The 18,431-nt window shown below is 38.1% G+C and overlaps 1 protein-coding gene across 1 annotated transcript in view; it reads right to left on the bottom strand.

Annotated features, from left to right (window-relative positions):
- The window catches only part of STK31 (serine/threonine kinase 31), a 41,300-nt gene that overhangs the window by 18,255 nt on the left and 4,614 nt on the right, over window positions 1–18,431 (bottom strand). The window contains exons 6-11 of the mRNA XM_062567809.1: window positions 17,237–17,589; window positions 15,102–15,300; window positions 13,026–13,141; window positions 11,930–12,089; window positions 6,912–7,034; window positions 90–269 (exon numbers count right to left, since the gene is read on the bottom strand). Of these exons, the coding sequence (XP_062423793.1) occupies window positions 90–269; window positions 6,912–7,034; window positions 11,930–12,089; window positions 13,026–13,141; window positions 15,102–15,300; window positions 17,237–17,589 (1,131 nt within the window). The remainder of the gene's footprint in view (window positions 1–89; window positions 270–6,911; window positions 7,035–11,929; window positions 12,090–13,025; window positions 13,142–15,101; window positions 15,301–17,236; window positions 17,590–18,431) is intronic.

Below are 18,431 nucleotides of genomic sequence, written 5' to 3'. Positions count from 1 at the left end.
TATTAATACCCACTGGGCAAGAGTTCAGTTTGACATAGCACCATACTTCATCTTTTTGACCAAGAGGATAGAGGGACTGCTTGCCTTACCTTTATGATGCCACCAAACCAGTCAGTGAGAATTTGCAGAGCAGCATCTGTATTATTTCTGACATGAATGAATTCCTCCGTTTTAGCACGCTTCCATTTAAAGAACCGCTCAAATACCTCCTCAGACTCATCTGCTTCATGAACCTGACCATACACCACCTCCAGAGAAGCAGACAGCTCCTATGCATCAAATAAAGCAAACACAAAATAGCAAGTTTGCAAAATGGAAGAATTTTGTGACAGTGTACTGTATACAAAGTCAGGACATTTAACATAGTAAAAGATATTATTACCTGCTGGCATGAAGTTATTTTTACCTCAAAACCTCTTTCTGCATCCAGCAAGCATCTACTCTTTTTGACCTTCCTCTCTGACCTACTGACAATACACTACCAGACAATGAAATGCAAGAAAGGATCTCACATTGCAGTGTGGTTTTTCCATTTAAAACAAGGAAGGAAAGAGCTATCACAGCAAGCATAACTGCTCATAAGAAAATATTTCTATTCTAGACTCTTCTTCCCTACGGACTGGATTTTCAAGTCACACTCCTCATGATAAAGAGCAAGAGGGAGTCAGTTTACAATGCTCTTAATAGAAACGTTCAACTGCAAAAAACGAAGTGAACTTGTCATTGAGAAACACGGTGGGCAATAAGACATCCAGGGAATGTTTTTGGACTGACACCTCACTTAAAGAGTTTCTAACCAAACCTCTTATGATCCACCATCATCACAGACTCATTCCTAGATAAAGCTGCAGTTAGTTACCAATGTGTCCGACACTTCCAAGACCCTCTGAAATTAGTTTTCCAGTCTGGAAACTCCTACTTCTGTCTAAAAGTCAAGTATTCTGGAAGTATATGAAGCAGAGTTTGTCTCCTTTTGACTTGTATTGGAAAACAGAACAGAGTATTATGCATAAGGTAACAGCATTGAGGCAAAAGCCCAGGACAAACAAAAATCACTTAAGGAAAATACGGTCTGTCAAATGAACTGAAAAAAAACAAGTAGGAGGCAGAAGGGGATGCATCAGTCAATCATCTGTTGAGATGTTCTGACAGTAAGCAGCCTTCTTTGCATCTGTTTAGGAAGCCCCACAATGAAAAATGCTTGAGTGTTACATTAATGTTTGTAGGTAATCTACTGTACTTCAAAAAAATAAAACTTTTCAGAGTGATATTCAACTGGACAAACCTGTGCTTCTGCACTAAATGGCATCCTTCAGCTTTCAAAATCCATCCTAAATAAGATGTATTACCTCATTCCACTCATCTGCATTATTCCCTGTCAAAACGATGACTAAAGAAACCTTGAGAAAAATCTGCTGACAGCATGCTTAGATGCAGTGTTTAACTTTTTCTTTTCTCAGATCCCAGAATATTTGAGCTAGTATCAGAGGCCCTCCCAAGGAACAAGTAGGTCATGTAGAAAAACACCGAAACACCCATTTTTCCCTGCCTAAGGGAGGTTTTCGTCTTATCCCACAGTCAAATTTGGAGACCTCCTACAGACTCAAAAACCAACATAACACTATCAAAAAAAGCAACTTGACACAGAACTTAAGCCACTTGTTAGGAATCTTCCCAGCACTTGAAACACCGAGAGGTCATAAGAACAACCAAATACAACACAAACTAAAACAAAACAGACTGTCACATACTACCAACCCAGGCCAAAACATAGCAGCTCTGACCACCTCACTGAGGACTGTGGGTACTGTTGAGGTAAGCATGTGGGCAACAACAGTTTTGCAGACCTGCACAAGATGCCACAGTTAGGCCCCAATTCTGCAGATGCACTGTAGCAAGATTTCAAATTAGGAGGAAAAGAATAGGAATTTCCATACATTAAATGCACATTATCATAAGTAACTAAACACAATGATCATGAAAAATTAAAATATTACTATATAAAAGTTATAAAACTAGTTTCCTAACAAATGTTACTATAATGAACAGCACTTGTTCAGTACAATAGACTGCTTAAAGCAGCAATTTCTATCTGAGTCAGATGACACGAGCTATGTATAAATACATTTGTCTATAAGTAAACAGGAGTAGGCTTATGCTAAATTTATGGAGACGATATAAAAACAGCCAAGTGCAGAACAATTTTTTTTTCAAATTCTTTTTTTTGAAGAGCTGGACTTTAATAACCAGGTTCAACAGGATAGAAAACAGCAAGGAAAGGGGAGTCACATTCAAATGGTTTAATAGGGGGAGGAGAAGATAATTTCAGCCAGTTTAAACAGCAGCTAAAAGTGTATAATAAAACCAAAATATGTTCACAAGTACATTTCTCATGTCCAATACCATATCCTGTTTATAAACATGAAAGAACCACTCACTTCAGATTATCTCTATGTATTCTATCAGACTACACTCATGGAAAGAATGCTCTAAGTCAAGTCCTATTTCTTCTCATTTATTTTTCGTACTATAAACACACCTACTTACTAGCAACGTTATTAGCATATGGATATGGAAACAGGCTCCAGAAGGGTAACAAGCTACCATATGAGGACAGCCGCTCAACGGCCCACACGCACTCATCCTAGTCACCAACTGCGTGGTAACTTAACGGGAGAGGAACAAGGTACTATACACCAGCCGGGGGGCACGGCAAGTACATGCTTACAGAAAGCTACCATGGAGCAGCTGACAACTGTTCAGCTCACACTCTAGATTGCTGTAGAGTAACTTGCACTCACCCTCTTAGCTTTTCTTTTAACCAATGCAAGATGACCACTTGGAAAGCAGAGAGTTGAACCCAACTGTTTATTTCAGTTCTAGTTAGCTGGACTCAGCTGTGACTAAAGCTGTTCCAATTTGCCTGTAGTTCAGGCCAGAAACCGTTCTCACTGGAAAGTATTAAATAGAAAACTCAAAAGAAGTGTAATGGGGTGGATTTGCAATGCATAGCCTCAGCCAGAGAGAGACAATCGCTCCCAAGCTCCTGTTCTTCTAAGAAACTGGAAAACATCTGTTTCTCAAGGACAGCACTAGATCTCTTCAGCTTTATTAAAGAAAAAAAAGAAAAATTGAGGTTCTCACTGATTTTTGGTTCAAGTGTATTTTTGCTTCCCTGCTTGGCAGAAGTATTTTGATTTTCTCCCTTCCACCTTCTCACACAGGATCATGACAGTTAACTTATTTAACAAAGCTAATAGCATCTCAATACATCTTCAAGTATTTTTGTAAAGCTTGAGTGAAATTTCACTCAAATTTCACTGCAGTTCATTTATTTAGAGGATGATTAACGCCTACCACCTAGTGGATTAGCACAGCATAACCTTTAAACACATAAGAAAAAATAAGCTTTCCTCTGTTTGAAGGAGCTGCAGCTGTTCTGGACAAAGCCTCCAGTGATGGAAAGCTGTGAAATGCTATCCATCCATATTCTAGTAAGTCACCAACCTGCAGATTAGACCAGACCCCAAAAAAATAAGTGTATCAAAACATATTTTTAAACAGCATTGAAAAACAATTCCATTAGAAGTCTCTCCAATGCTTCAATTTTGTTAATGCTATTCCATCTCTTTATAAACCTGCATGCCACCTGTGATCTTAGTGTTTTTGTTTGCATCTAAGACTACTGAATTTCTGTAACAGCTTAATGAAGAACTTGGCATTTACTCACCATATTTTTACAGAAAGTTTTTATATTTAAAATATTTTAAGGACTAATTATTTAGAAACACTGTAATTAGATTTCCTTAAGAACAGCATCTTTTCTCCTATTGTAAAATTAGCCTATCAAAATGAGATGCCCAATATTAATTTCACTTGGGTACACATGCATGTACAAATAGCTTGTTTTTGAAAGGCAGCATCTATTGTTGCCCTGCTTCAAAGGCACCTCCAGAACTGGTCACCACCACTATCAAGAGCAGACAAGAAAGTGGTATGGTCATCAACACTGGGGTCCACCCCAAGACCCATGAACAGGAATGCCAACTGAAGAACAAAATTGAAGTCACTGAATCCCAATGGAAAGCCTCTCTAGAAAGCTACTATTATGAATGGAAAAGCTTGCTTGCTTTCTTCATCACATACTCCTTTGCCACTCACAGCTAACAAACAAGTGTCTCAACGACAGACAACAGAAGAGTGACAGCAGAACAATTTTGCAGTCCGAGCAGATGGAAACAGAGCTGGGCCTTAGGTTGGCTTGGACAGTACCACATCATGGCAACAAGGGGTATAACACCATCAACCCAATCAAGCTAAAGATTTGTTTGTAAAACAGACTACAGTGAGTGCCATGCATAAAAGCCAGTTTAAAGGCAGCTCTGGTTTGCCTAGAGGAACTCCAGCTCAGTTGCTGACAGATCATAGATACACATGTTCACTTAAAAGTATCCCATAACATACAGTTCTGTTCTACCCAATTTGAAGTAGGACTTGAGAAAATCTGGGACATACATAGGGTGACTGAAATCCCAAAGCACACTACAAAACAACACAGCATGAACTCTAATGGAGACCACCTTAGAGAACACAGCAAGCAGCTGACCCACAGTGACAGCGAGCCTTGTGTTAACTTTTTTTAGTCACGGGTAACAGCCACCAAAATGGCATTTTTGTGCACAGCGGATACAGAATGCTGTTTTTCCCAGGCTCATAGGAGTACTTAGCCAAAGCAGCCAGGACAAGTTAAAATCTTCTTGCAGGCAGAAGAAGGGGCAGAAGCCTGTACTGTATTCTGCAATGAGCCAAGATGTGGTAAGCAGAAGTGTCTGGCAGACAAATCTTCATGGGCTCAAGGAAAGCCCAGATCTGTTCTTGAAAACGAAGGAGCACAAAACAAAGACAGAAAACAGAGCAAGCAGCTAGTCAGGCTGCTCACATGTAGAATCTCTTGTCCTCACATGCACAAGTAAGTCTCTCTTGGAAAGCTACTGCTGCACAGGACAGTATCTAATGCTCTGCTAACCAAAAGTCCACAAGATAAACTGAATATATAGAAATTAATGGATTGCAATCCCTTGATAGAGATCTTTGTCAGGATAAGAGGCATTGCAAAGAAAAGGATTCCAGGAAGACTGGTACTAAAGTCAGCCAAGGCATCAAGGAATACCCAAGATTACAGAAGGATGAACATCTCTTCCCCCCCCCCCCCCACCCAAAAAAAAAAAAAAAATTAAGTCAGTCCCCTTCTGTAGTCTTCAATAGTCCTGCCTTAGCACACTCCCTGACAGGCCATAAACTATGGAAAAAAACGAAAGACTGCAAACCACCTTCAGCAAACTTTGGAAGAAGATAACCAAATCCTGCTCATAGGGTTGAGAAATTTATGCAAGATAACACATTTACACTGCAATTGCTGTGCTACAGTCAAGACTAGCAGAAGTCTTGAGACATCAGCTAGTGCTCCAGCAAAGAGGATACCAGCCAGTGAAAGAAACAGTTTTTGTATTACATGGCCAAGGCAGGAGGCACAGAAGCAGCATTCTAAACTGAGAGGCAGATAGCAAAAAGGCAGACTTGGCCAAGTAGACACTGGCCCAGGTTCCTCCCAAAATAAAAGGGTGATCAGCATCACTTCATCCTTGAGCACAGGAATATCTCCAAGTCCCAGATACACATCTTCAATAAAGGGACTCAAGACAACTAGGGGCAGAGATACGCATCTTGACACCACCAGACCATGGTGATAATGTGCTCATACCATGAAAAAATTAAGTTATTTACGCTTGAGAAGGCAAATACATAGAAATCAGAAATGGCTGCAGTTGAGTGTCACTTTTGAAGTCACTGTACAGCTGTCCTGAAACCAAAGAGCCTTGGAAGGCTGTAACAGGAAGGAGGTACCTATAGAACAGGCCTTTAGTAAACCTTCAGTTATGTTTTTCTTTACAAGGGAAAAATACTGTGCCAACAGACTAAAGCTATGTCCCATGAGCACAAATGAAGCTCACATTCTACTGTTCACAACTGGTAAGATTGGACTAAGCTATAGTTACAGGTTCTTCAAAACTGTTGTTTGGAAGCAGCAAGGAAGTGTTAAAACCAGTGTTGTTCTAAGAAACCAATATTGTATATGCATGGACAAATAAAACTGGAATTTGTACAGATAAGCTGTTAAACTACTGACTACCTTTCTTCCTCCCCACAAACACACGCACATTCAACATAAAAACAAAAATATATTTCTGAAGTTAGGAGGAAAATACATTACTTTGAATTAAATAGGCTAGAAACACTGGTTTTGTAGAATTTGTCATTGCTAAAGTGCTTTTCAAAAACCCTGATTGCCGCTAGAGTCTTATGCACCTACATCCTCTCTTTCCGTTGGTGAGAGACTAAAAGTGAGGCACACTGTTAGTGTAAATATAGGCATCTTCAGTGTGGAACTTGCATCATAGGCTAAAAATACTACACATTTTATACAGTGCTACACTAGCTCAAACACAGGCATCTTAACAAAAAGCAACAGGACAGGGTATAATCCAACCACAAAATGCAGCACCACAATTCACAAGGTAACTGCATCTGACTTTAACTGCAGATTTTATTTTGTGCTTTGTGAAACCTTGTTAGTAACTACAGTACAATAAAAGAAAACTGTTGCCTAAATCCAGAATCTAGATGAGAAATTATAACATTTTGCCTCAAGAAACAAAATATCTAGGAAGCCAAGATCACAAGCAACCCTGAAGAACTACAGATATCAGATGTTCAATTTACCTCTGAAATATGATGTAAGCCTTCACCTACTGCTGTTGAGGTCTCCAACTATAAAACATTTATATTTAAGAAACACTCCTCACAGGTTTTCAGTGTTTAAGAATCAATAACCATAAAAGCTCATTCCCTACCTGCAATGTTCTTGAACGCTCAGAGAGGGGCAGTTGATCCACTTCCAAAATTAATTCTTCCACTGCAGAATACAGATTCTCCTGCACCTCATTTCTCTTGATAATCAATTCATCTCTCTCATCCTGTAGAGAGAGGAAAGCAAGTCAGCAGATTACATCCAAACTCCATGCATACAGGCACAACGCAGGAAGTGACTGAGGGAGAGGGAAGGAGGGAATTTGACTCCCAGCAAAGTAACGAATAGCACAGTACAGACCTGACTAGGAATGAGTGAATATAAGTTTGCTTTTACCCTCTGCTTCTGTGACATAATGACCTTGCATAACTACTGATTCCTTCGCAGTGTAAGTATGACCACATCATCAGAACTAAAAAAGCAGTTTTTGCATGACTGAGTTCTTGAAGAGTGGAGTCCTAACTACTATTGAAAACATAAAATGTCCCAGTTGTCCTGCAATTACAATTTGTATTACCGAATTTAGAATTTGGATTACACACGCTTCTGTGCACAGCATATTTATGCACAAAGTCAGATTGCAAAAGCTTCCTTGCTGGAGAAGGAAGCTCTAGAATCAGAAGACCTTTTGCCAATTTTTTCCTTATCTTGTAGCAGATAACCTCTGAACTCCCTGCTGATTATCTGCAGGAAGATTATTGAATTAAAAGTAGCTTTCTAGAAACAAAAAAATTAAGCTTCCCATGGGTGACCGGCAGTATTAGTTCTGCTAATGGAAGAACCCTCCCCACATTCACATCAGAAAAAATACATAATGGGTTCACCAAAACTATATGTTCCAAGTAAACGAAGTTAAAACCTGTACACAGAAGTATGTTTTCAGTGTTAAGTGTTTTAACTCAACATGTCAATAGGAGCATGAAGATACATATACATTACACACACAGGAAAAACTAAACTACAGCTTTACAGACCTGTTGTACAGGCTCACATCTCCACAAATAAAAAAAAAAAAAAAAAAAAAAAAGTAAACAAGATGACTCCTGTAGCTATAATGGTGTCCTGACAGAAGAAGGTCAAAAAATAAAATAAAGTTTCAGAAAAATCTAGTACAGTAGGCAATTAGTAAAGAAACATTGAAACCAGAAAAAATAAGAGAAAGTTTAATAGGACACTAATGTCAGTTTCCAATACAGCCAATGAACTTTTAACATAGCCAAAAGGAATACTTCCTACTAAAAGGAGAGAGAAAACGAATTATGCATATACAAATACACGCAGAGGCATCCAAAGAGTTTAAATTTAGTATATGCAGTGAGAGCTTAGACATTCACTGTATCGGTCTGTAAGTATCCATGCAAGGTAAACTAGAAACCTTTTGGGTCCAACAAAAAGTATGGAATGAGATCAATGGCTGGAAACTGAAAGAAACTGCAACCAAAAGAAAAAACCCAAGCTGCGGCATACAAGAAGATATAAAACCGAGATTAACAATTTAACAGATGCTATAGTTCTGCTGCATGTTAATGGGCTAGCTAATTAAAAGACCAAGTTCTGCTATGCCAGGTGAACATAAACAACAAAAAATATTAGATTTAATAAGCACGTCTGCACTTGGCGGACATATCTGGTGGCCAAATATATACAAAGTTTTTACACATCTGCTGTTTTGTCCTCATAAGACATAAGCTAGCTTGTAACAGACCACTGTAACATGCTGCATAAAATATGCAAAAATTCTTTGACACGAAGAACACTTTCCAAGACAGATTTTTGCAAAATACTACCTCAAAAGGCAGAGCAACACAGACTTAAAATAGTAAAAAGATTCAACCAGGCAACCAAACTCTAATTAATACCAGTTCAAACGTCAGGGCTAAATTCAAGAGTCTACATAAGTCTGAATGACAAACTGGGAATCTGGCAGACGGCTCAGTAGCCACAGGAACAGCTGCCATTTAACTGGGTACCTTCAGCAATTCACATCTCACCAAATAGTGTTCTCTGAAGCTCTTATCTAACAGGTAATTATATAGACAGTGTTTTAAAAACCTACAATGCAAATGCATAAGCTCATCCTAACAGCAAACAGAATTTCATTAAGCATATCACCCTTCTTTAAAAGAAGCTAGAGACTTTTCCAACTACACCTCTAAAATATAGCTGTACTTTGTATCTCATCTCTCTCAAACAAAATAAAATAAGATTCCCTGCACCACAACCAGGTCATTGGGTCGCACCGAATGCCAAGCCAGCTTAGCGCCTTTTTTCTGAGTACAGCATGCACGTGGAAGAGAGCAAGATGAGGGTGATGCAATCATCTCACAGGTGTATTCTTACTTTTATACAGTTTAATGACCTCCACAAACAAGAGAAAAATACATCCAAAATACTGTATTTAAAGCTACCAATACATCTATCCCCTCCATGGACAGGCCTAATTCATTTTGAGCCTGTTTGTTTTCTGGGTCTTAGCCTTTGGCTCTATTCCATGCAAGTTACCAAATTCCTATATGCAGTATACAAAATTGTCGTCTTGTACACTAGATTCACATATATCTCATTTTAATTGAGGAAATAAAGTCAGTGACACCAACCTATTTGGTTGCACTACCAAAAAGATTTGCTAATGCATTTACAATTAATACAATCTAAGTAGGGATGATAAGAAGAAAAACTAGCAGTGTTTCATTGCGTGCCTCTTAAACATTCTGTGTGTTTCAAAATACAGTAGTCAAGGTTCTGGGGCACATTACAGCACTTTAAAATTTTTTTCCTGAGGATCTCTTTTATCTTAAACTAGAAGTTATGTCACCACATTGCCCATTAAAAATAGGACAATCTTTCTCATACAAAGTCCATCTTTAGTTCAGATTGACTACAGTAGCTCTAGCACCATGCTAAAACTCATTCTATAGACTTCTCTTCCCAATGATTTCAGAGTGCTTGAGACAGATTCCACAAGTACCACCAAATATCCTGCTTCCAGCTGCTACCACTTCATCTTGAAAACTAAATTAATTCTTCAGGCAGCCCTATGCTTAAACACACATTCCCACTAATGCCCTTTGCTGTTCTCAGGTACTCTGGGGACTGCTTGACACCTGGCAGAACTCCTGTCTACTCTACTTTTTCCTGTTTAAAATACTTGTGACACTACCATGACAACTTGCTCTCTTCAGAGAGCAGGAATTTTGAGAAGTGATGGCACGCTCTTGAACAATCATAAGATTTCACACCACCATTCCTTCACACCTTAACAAGATCCTGTACAACAAGGAACAACATCAGTATGGAGAGAGGGGAAGAGGGTGCTGTTAATTTCTAAATAAAAAATAGTTTTCAGGACATATGCGAGGTCATACCTTGCTAACACAAAATGCAAGGCTACACAAACACGAGGAGCTACCGAAGGCGGCACAGCACCACAACCTCATTTCAAAACTATCTTGACTACTTTTAACAAGCGCAATGCACTCATGCAGATACAACTTTATCATCAGCCATTCAAAGCAAGAAAGAATGGCAAGAGCAACATTACGTTTAATATATTCCAACAAGTCAGTCCATCAGAAGATCCTCACACTCCAAGAATGAAATCTCTTTTCACAGTGCACCTCATGGAAGGACACTGCTTGCTGGGTCTGGCACACTCCCCCCATCAGTCCGTCCCTGTCACCCCCTATCCCCTAAAGGAAAAAGGAGCTGACAAAAATAGTGACATCTGAGTGACACCAGAGGAATCATCTCCCCCGCCGAATAAACATGTCCAGACTCCCCAGTCAGGTCACTGCATCTATCCTTATACTTGTCCAGATTAAGATTTTTCTTCCTCTCTACCCTCAAACCTAGAGCAAAACTAGATTAAGTGTGAAAATGAGTTCTAAGATCACTGGAGCTCTAGCTTTGCTCCTTGATGTAGATCTTTGCTTTGTTTGTCCACTGATGCTCACCAAAGCTTACAGGTTACCAGTCTGCTTAAGCTTGATTATCCCGTGTAATCTTTAAAAGATTCCAGCTGCTACCATTTCATGTGGGATGAGGAATTCACTCAAGGAAGGCTTGTTTAAATGAATCCTTAAGCCTCACCCAGGCCCTGCAAACACTCTGCTGCCTATTCCCTGCTGCAACATACCACCATGTATTCATGGATATCTCACAGCCCAGCCGTTCTCTTTCTATACATTACTTCCCTATACAAGACAACACCAAAATGTTGTATGCTTGTTAACAGTATTATCTTAATGTTTTCCAGTTTTAACTTGGGACTTGGGTTTTAGTAAATAAAAGAACCCTTAATCACCTAAAACAGACACTACAAATGATTTTTATTATGTTTCTCTCCACAGTTCTCTTCACTGCTCACTTTCTACTCCATTTCACAAACTACTGAATCAGTGTTAATACAGCCATACTCTGTAAGCAAACACACTTAAAATGTTTTAGGTCATAAAATTTCATAACACATCTGGTATCAGATCACAACTACATTCTTTTCTCTGCATTACCACAATGCCTGTCAGACCAGGAAACCTTCCTACTCTCAAAAGCATCAACTGTCTTTTAGTTTCTAGGCACCTCAGTACTCAGGTAGACTTTTTCAGATAGGTTGTTGCAGAGAAGTTCCACTAGATGGCAACTTTCCCTTATACAAGCCTATCTTCCTATAAAATTCCCAAATTACATACTGCCCTCCCCACAGGTGGGGAGCATATACTAAGTACCAGGATACTGTTTTAGAAAGGTTTTCAAGACAGATGCTACAGATGCACAGCTAAAGTGTTTTCTAACTACTAAAGTACAGTAACCCCTTAGCTACTACATTCTGATGTCCATATCACGTTAAAAATCAAAGGCATCAAAAAAAGCCTACAGTTAGATGAAAATAACACTTCATTAATATACCAGTTGCTGGCACATGTAGCAATGCCTCCAATATTACCTAACAAAGGGCAGATTTTTCCATTCTGTTCTCATGATATCCAGCTACACTTCCAAGACCAAAATACTGTCAATAGCTGTTAAAATATAGCTCTGGATACAAAAATAATTCCAACCTACCACATTTTTGCACAACTGAATCATCTCTTGAGCCAAGTCATACTCCGCCCAAGTCTTCTGCAACTTTTCCAAGGAACACGGAACAGCCAGACATCCCTCTGTAACCACTTCTATAGCTTGTGAGAGGTCTTCTCCAAAACGAGTATTCTTATTTGTGTGCCTAAATCGTAAGAAGGAAACAACATCTTTCTTGGATTTTTTTTTCTCCACCCCAGAACTCAAATATTTTAAAAGTCAATGCTATTCAGACGCTATTTAGGATCTGCCATGTTAATAACCTGGTTTCTTTCAAAAGGTAGTAGCACCAATTTACCTCATTCAGCTCTGTAAAATCTCCTTGAGGAGAAAGGAGGAAACAACAAGAATATATTTATTATACCTCAGTACTGATAAGGCTGCATAAGCACATTGTCTCTTTTGCTCTTAGTTTTCCTATTGTCTCATTTCCACATGTGTTTTGGAGGGCTGGTTTGTTTGCTGGCAGGGGAGAGAGTTAGGTCTCCTGCAGATGCATACACCTTAAAACAGTCATCTTTTGGCAAAAAGTTCTCATCTATACCAAAAAACGAGATACTCCCTCTTAAAGGGGCCTAAGATGGTTTCTATTCCAACTCTTCTCCCCATTGCAGTTTTGCCCCTTCTTTTAGAACTGAAGGGTAGTTTGGGCTAGCAAATGAGATACATCTCTCAGAACAATCTAGGTACCAAAGGAACTCTGACTGCCCAGTAACTTTTAAAAACTAGTTGCATTTAATTAATAAGCAACTTCCCTGAAAATGGAACTGAAAGCTCTTCACACAACAGCTGTGGGAAAGAAACAGAAGTGGTTTAAAAGTCATCTGATGAAAATTCAGAAGCAGGCAATGCAAATCCTAATGTGATAGAAAACACAGGTTTCAGTCATGGTTTTAGGAAACAGTTGCAAACTCTGTGTGTATTTTGAAAAAAGAAAGCAGCAGAATAAAATAATGTCACACTTTTTCTTTAAGAAGTAACTGGTTAACAAAAAGCATGCAATGGTTTCAAGACAAACAGGCCAGTAATATGTAATACTATTTTAGAAACAACCAGGAAAAAAGAAAAAAAAAATACATACCTAATTTCTCTCAATACCTTCACATTAGCCACCAAACTTCTCATTTTTGTTCCCACGTATTTACTTAATGTTTCCTCAAAACGTTCAGCAATTTCCCTGGATGCTTCCTTCTCTTCCTGAATTATTTTTCAATTTTGGAGGAAGGTTTCAGTAAAGAAAAATATAGAAAGGGATCAACAGGCAGCCAGGATTACTAACACAGAACATTGTTTAATCTCTAGCTTTTAAAAGTTTTGTAAAGACCATCTTTGAGTCACCAACAAAATGCCCATAAATATATGTAAAACAATAAGAATCATTATTTAAAACAGCTTTTTAAAGGGTAGTGCCTCATTTCTTTCCTCTTACTTCAGTAGCAATACATCCAGGTAAGTACCACTTTTGTATTTTGTTCATTTCACTACTAACTGCTCAAGAGTCTTCAGACTTTTTCTCCCTTTCCTCATTGATAAGTTCCTACTTATTAATACATGTAAATGAAGTCCAGGATCTTATTAACCTCCTTACTCTCATAACCACTGTATCTCGAAGTGGTGCAGCTAGAATTCTTGCTATATTAATAACCAGCCTTACCTTCTCACAAGAAATTTTCTCAAGATAAGAAAAAAACAACAACAAAAAACCCCCACATATTAGAATATATTCTTCCAGGTACAACCTGAAGTTGAAAGTACTTGCTCACACATCAGAGATGCTTATATAGCCCCAACTTGAGGTGACAGAAGAAAAAAAAAAAAAACAATGCTTAGATTTTATTAGCCTTCCAGACTTACACATTAAAAAATAAGGACAAAAATATACCTACATATAAAATTTTAAAAGTTTTTTTTTAAAAAAAAAAAAAAAAAGTCTCCAAAGTCTCATGACTGCAGATCTCTTCTCTTCTTTTGGAATTATTCCTCAGAGTGAAAAAGCACATCATACTTCTAAAACATATTATTACTCCCTGCTAAAAAACTCTTCCCACTGTGTGCAATCATGGGAGAAAAAGGCTTTCATACTTAAAAATACCTACAGTCTTTTCTTCTGAAGTAGTTTACTTGTAGTCAACACTAAAATATCACTAAAGTTTAAGAAAAAAATCTTTAAAATAAATACAGACAAGAAATGCTTCTAAGAATTCCTTGCATTCAATAAATTCTTAACAAGCAACAAAACATGTCTTCAGTTAAAGTTACTTTAGCTTGCACAGAAGTGCCCAAACACAGTATCTTTAGCTGATGAAGAATCTGTGCAATGGCAGGTTAGTATATGTAGAAACACAGCTGTTCTAAGTAGAGGCACTCAAGCAGCAAAGATGGTTATGAACAGTTTTACTCTAATAAGAGAGGAGGGGGAAACAGCTCTGTGCAAGTTCAGTTTTTGGAGTGTCAAATCAATTTACACAATGGCAGATTTCCTGTTCTTAATGGCAGAGATACAAGAATTTGCACAAGTTCTCCCAAATCAGTACAAGCATAACATCCTTGTGATGTGTAACCTTTTCTTATTCATTTATTAAACTTAAAACCATAAAGCATTTTTAAGCCTATTTACTAAGTATAGTGCTTATCAGCTAGCAGTAAATTTCCTCTGTAAAGTATGACACGCATCTGATATCTGCATTTTTTTTTCTTTTACTATGCAAAAATTAAGGAACTTATCATTTTCATCCAGTTCTACAAATCAACAGCTCATTAAATGCTTAATAATTTTCAGCCCAATAAAGTGGTTTTAGCCTCTAAGCTTGAAAGAGATGAAAACTACATCCTTATACACACAGAATGTTTTTAATCACCAGAGTGAAGCTGTTTGCACTGCACAACTAGTTCCAAACAAGCAACTGCATCAGCAGGGCGCTGGCAAGCCACTGCATGCACCTAAGGGAGCTGGGGTCCAATCTGGACTGCAACACAAATTGCAGTTACACACTGACAGCATCTCCCTGCACCAGAGGAAGTCAAGTCTTCGCTCCACTGGTTCAGTTCTGCCATAATCCAAACAGGACAATGTACAGCCTTGAGCTGCAGTACAATGAAACAAGACAAGAGCATTTTCAAATGCTTTTCTCCTCCCACTCCCTTTTTTTGCATGTGCATTTCCATATACCTGAAGTTCACGTTTCAGCTGCTCAACCTTCAGTTCTAGTTCCTTCTGCATCTGTATGAGATTTTCGTTCTCCTTTCTGAGAACTTCTTTCTCCACTTTAAGCTTTTCATTCTTTTCAATCAGCTTCTGATCTTTTATTTTTTCCAAACTGCTGTCTGACACTGAGCCAGAAGCTAACATATTTTCCCTTTTAAAAAGAAGAATTAAGTATTAATTTTAGAAAAGCACAATCTTGCATGCTACAGTAATTTGAATTATTACAGAACCCCACATCAAAAATGTTATACAAGCATCTATACAATCACACTTTACTTTTTCAGAATTTGTATCCCTGTCCACTCCACAGAAGTGCAGCTGGAGTGTATCTGAAGTATCACAGAAACCAATACATAACACTGAGAAAAAACAGAAAAAAAATAATATTTAACAAAGAAAGAGAAAGAGTTAGTTCAAATCAAGTTAACCCTTTATGTTTTCACGTTCACCTTAAATCAAGTTAATTTCCTATCCAAAAAATATACTTTACTATTTACATTGCTGCCCCAGAAAAATCAAGGTTCACTAATTCTACCTACCAACTAGGCCAGAACTCTTTAAAGTTAGGGTTTGGGATCTACAAATTAAGGGGAGGGAGGTTGGGGAGGGCAGGGGAGTGGGAGGGGTGTGTGACTAAGCACAGAAACATAAAGCATTAGTATGCTGTCACAGCATACTATCCACGTTTCACTAGATTCCACATCAACTTCACCCTCACCTGCACGGCTTCAGGTATAGCACAGTTTGTTTCCCAGTCCCCTTCACTGGCCTGCCAACCCACCAACCTAAGGCAGCCTGTGATACATAAAAAGTTAAAAGGACAACAGAATGCACAAATGGAACAGAGGAACTGCTGGCTGTCAGCCACGCAGGCAGTCAGGATACCTTGGTGTACAATGCAATAGCAACACAGAGCAAAACAAAGAAAAGGATTTTTCTTCTTTAAATCAGATTCAGAGTATTGCCAGAATTCAGAAAAGAGGCCAGATTCAAAATAATTCAGCTTGAGACATTTATAGTATAAATTTAGACTTTCTTTGAAAAGCATCTTATTTCACGTTACTTATTTGCTAAGAGTGTAGACTTGCCTAACTGATCCACCTGTAACACAAATCTGAAAGCCATTCTAATATGCAGAAAGGTACACACTCAAGTTTCATTAAAGTGTTCAAGAAGTTCAAGTTACGGAACACCGGCAAATTCTGAATTTTTTTTTTTTTTTTTTTTTAAGAACATTATTTCTTACACTATCTCAACTCTCTGAATGCCAAGCACCATCTTTCCCACCCACAAACATTTTTCTCAGCAGTCTGTTACCATGACAATCCTAGCAACTGTAGGACAAGTCTCTTTTTAAAGGTTTCTGACAACTGTAACTGCTAACTTGCCACCACCTCTTTTCAATGTAATTATAAGTTGCAGAGACAACATTATCATCTAAAGCTTACTTCTAACCGTGATTGCTGACTTTATTTCTTATAAGCACATACTGTTACACTCCTACACAAATAAATAACAAAAATATGTTTGTCCTGCTAAGTAAATGTGCTTTTATGTTCCATACTTGTGTCCAGTGAGTTTTTAATACAAGTAAATAAACAGGGGCTAGCTGTATAAAGTCTCAAGAACAAGCTTGCAGAAATTAACACAGGTTTAAACTAACACTGCCATCTACCACTGCAAAAATCTTTGAGACCTGACATCCTGCAATCTTCACCTTCAACTAAACTTTATTGTATCTTCTCCTCTGCCTAGAAGTCGTTAGCTCTTCTTCTCAAAATCTGTTAGGATACATATGTCCCTGGAGAACAAATGAGGAAGAAAGTCTACTTAATGAGCAACAAAACTCATGAACTGGTTTTCTACAGATTGATGTCCTAATTCCTATCACCACACCATACACACACACAAGCATGCATCCTTTCCTTCTACTGGGTACCACTATTATAGGATACTGGAATGAAAGAAATTGAAATTTGTAATGTAGATGTTCACCTTCCTCTCCATCATTTCAGATGCACAAACCCCTGCAGCAATACTGATTAGTCCACACACACAAACTTATTTATGATATCCCATTGCCTTACTTTGTGACAAATGTACGGCTTCCAGTAAAATTCTCATTCCTTGCACTGGCAACTACATGCTCAAAGCACCCTCTTGGTCTGCTGAGTGAACGATCGGGTCTGTTTATCCACAGAGGAACTGGAACTTTTATACTCCAAGGCTGGTTTTGCATGAGATCTGCTTTTTTCTCTTCACCATTTTTAGTGTTTACTGGAGATCTACATTTTTCAGCAAACCCTGTCTTAGCTACCTCTTCTCCAATATCTGTTTTTTCATATTCTGCTTGGACGATGATGGTGCCATCCTCATGCTTGGCTTTGTGTCGTATTTTTATTTCTTTTTCAAAAACTAAGCTGCCTAAAAACTTCTTCCCCTGTAAAATAAAATATACTTAAGTTTGCATTAGTCATTGTGAATAGCCAAAAATCAATCATTTTTCTTCTAGGGAGAGGAAAAGAAAGTTCAAAGAGCTGCACAGGTAAAGTTTCTTACATTTAACATGTTTGTTCCGAATCAGTGCTGTATCTGTACAGCTACAGTTGTACCCGATCTTATCTGTCAATGCCAGACTGGATATCAGCACCAACAGTTCCCCCTCTAGTTAAATGAGAGAGTTCAGCACCATGAATAGGCAGAAGCCCAAAATTCCAACAGCTTTCAATGGAAGTTGGCAACCTGGTTATCTTAAGTCTTTTTGAGCATCTAGACCAATAGTATTATAGAATAATTTTCGTATTATTTTGTAACTAATACATTAACAGCTTTTATCAGACTTCAATTTTAAGCAAGAAATTTTAAGTGAAAGAACAAAATAGATATAGCATTCATTATACTATGTATCTGCCATTTAAATAAAGCTGAAATAGCCCAAAGTTAGTTTAAAATCTCTCAGAATTTGAAATAGAACATAAATACAAATGAACTACTATGTACATTTATCATGTCCAAACTGAAATCACTCATTCAGAAATCAAGAGAAGTGCCAGAATTGAAGCTGTCAGTTTTATTAGTGGTATCAATGAAAGTCAAGCTTGAAAGACTGAGGAATGAACTCCAGACCTTTAAAAGACATCATGGAGAAAGACAGCTTTTACTAACAGGTACCTTCTCCTCTTTTCATTCAACCATTTCTGCAAACATGCTGTTTTTGCCTAAAATTAAGAAGGGGGCAGGGGCAGGACAGGAAATGGGTATAGTTTCATATAATGCAGAGCT

The sequence above is a fragment of the Rhea pennata genome, chromosome 2 (genome assembly GCF_028389875.1).
Source record: "Rhea pennata isolate bPtePen1 chromosome 2, bPtePen1.pri, whole genome shotgun sequence".
Lineage (NCBI taxonomy): Eukaryota > Metazoa > Chordata > Aves > Rheiformes > Rheidae > Rhea > Rhea pennata.
The sequence above is the reverse complement of the archived record's forward strand: the minus strand, read 5'-3'. Positions and strand labels throughout refer to the sequence as shown.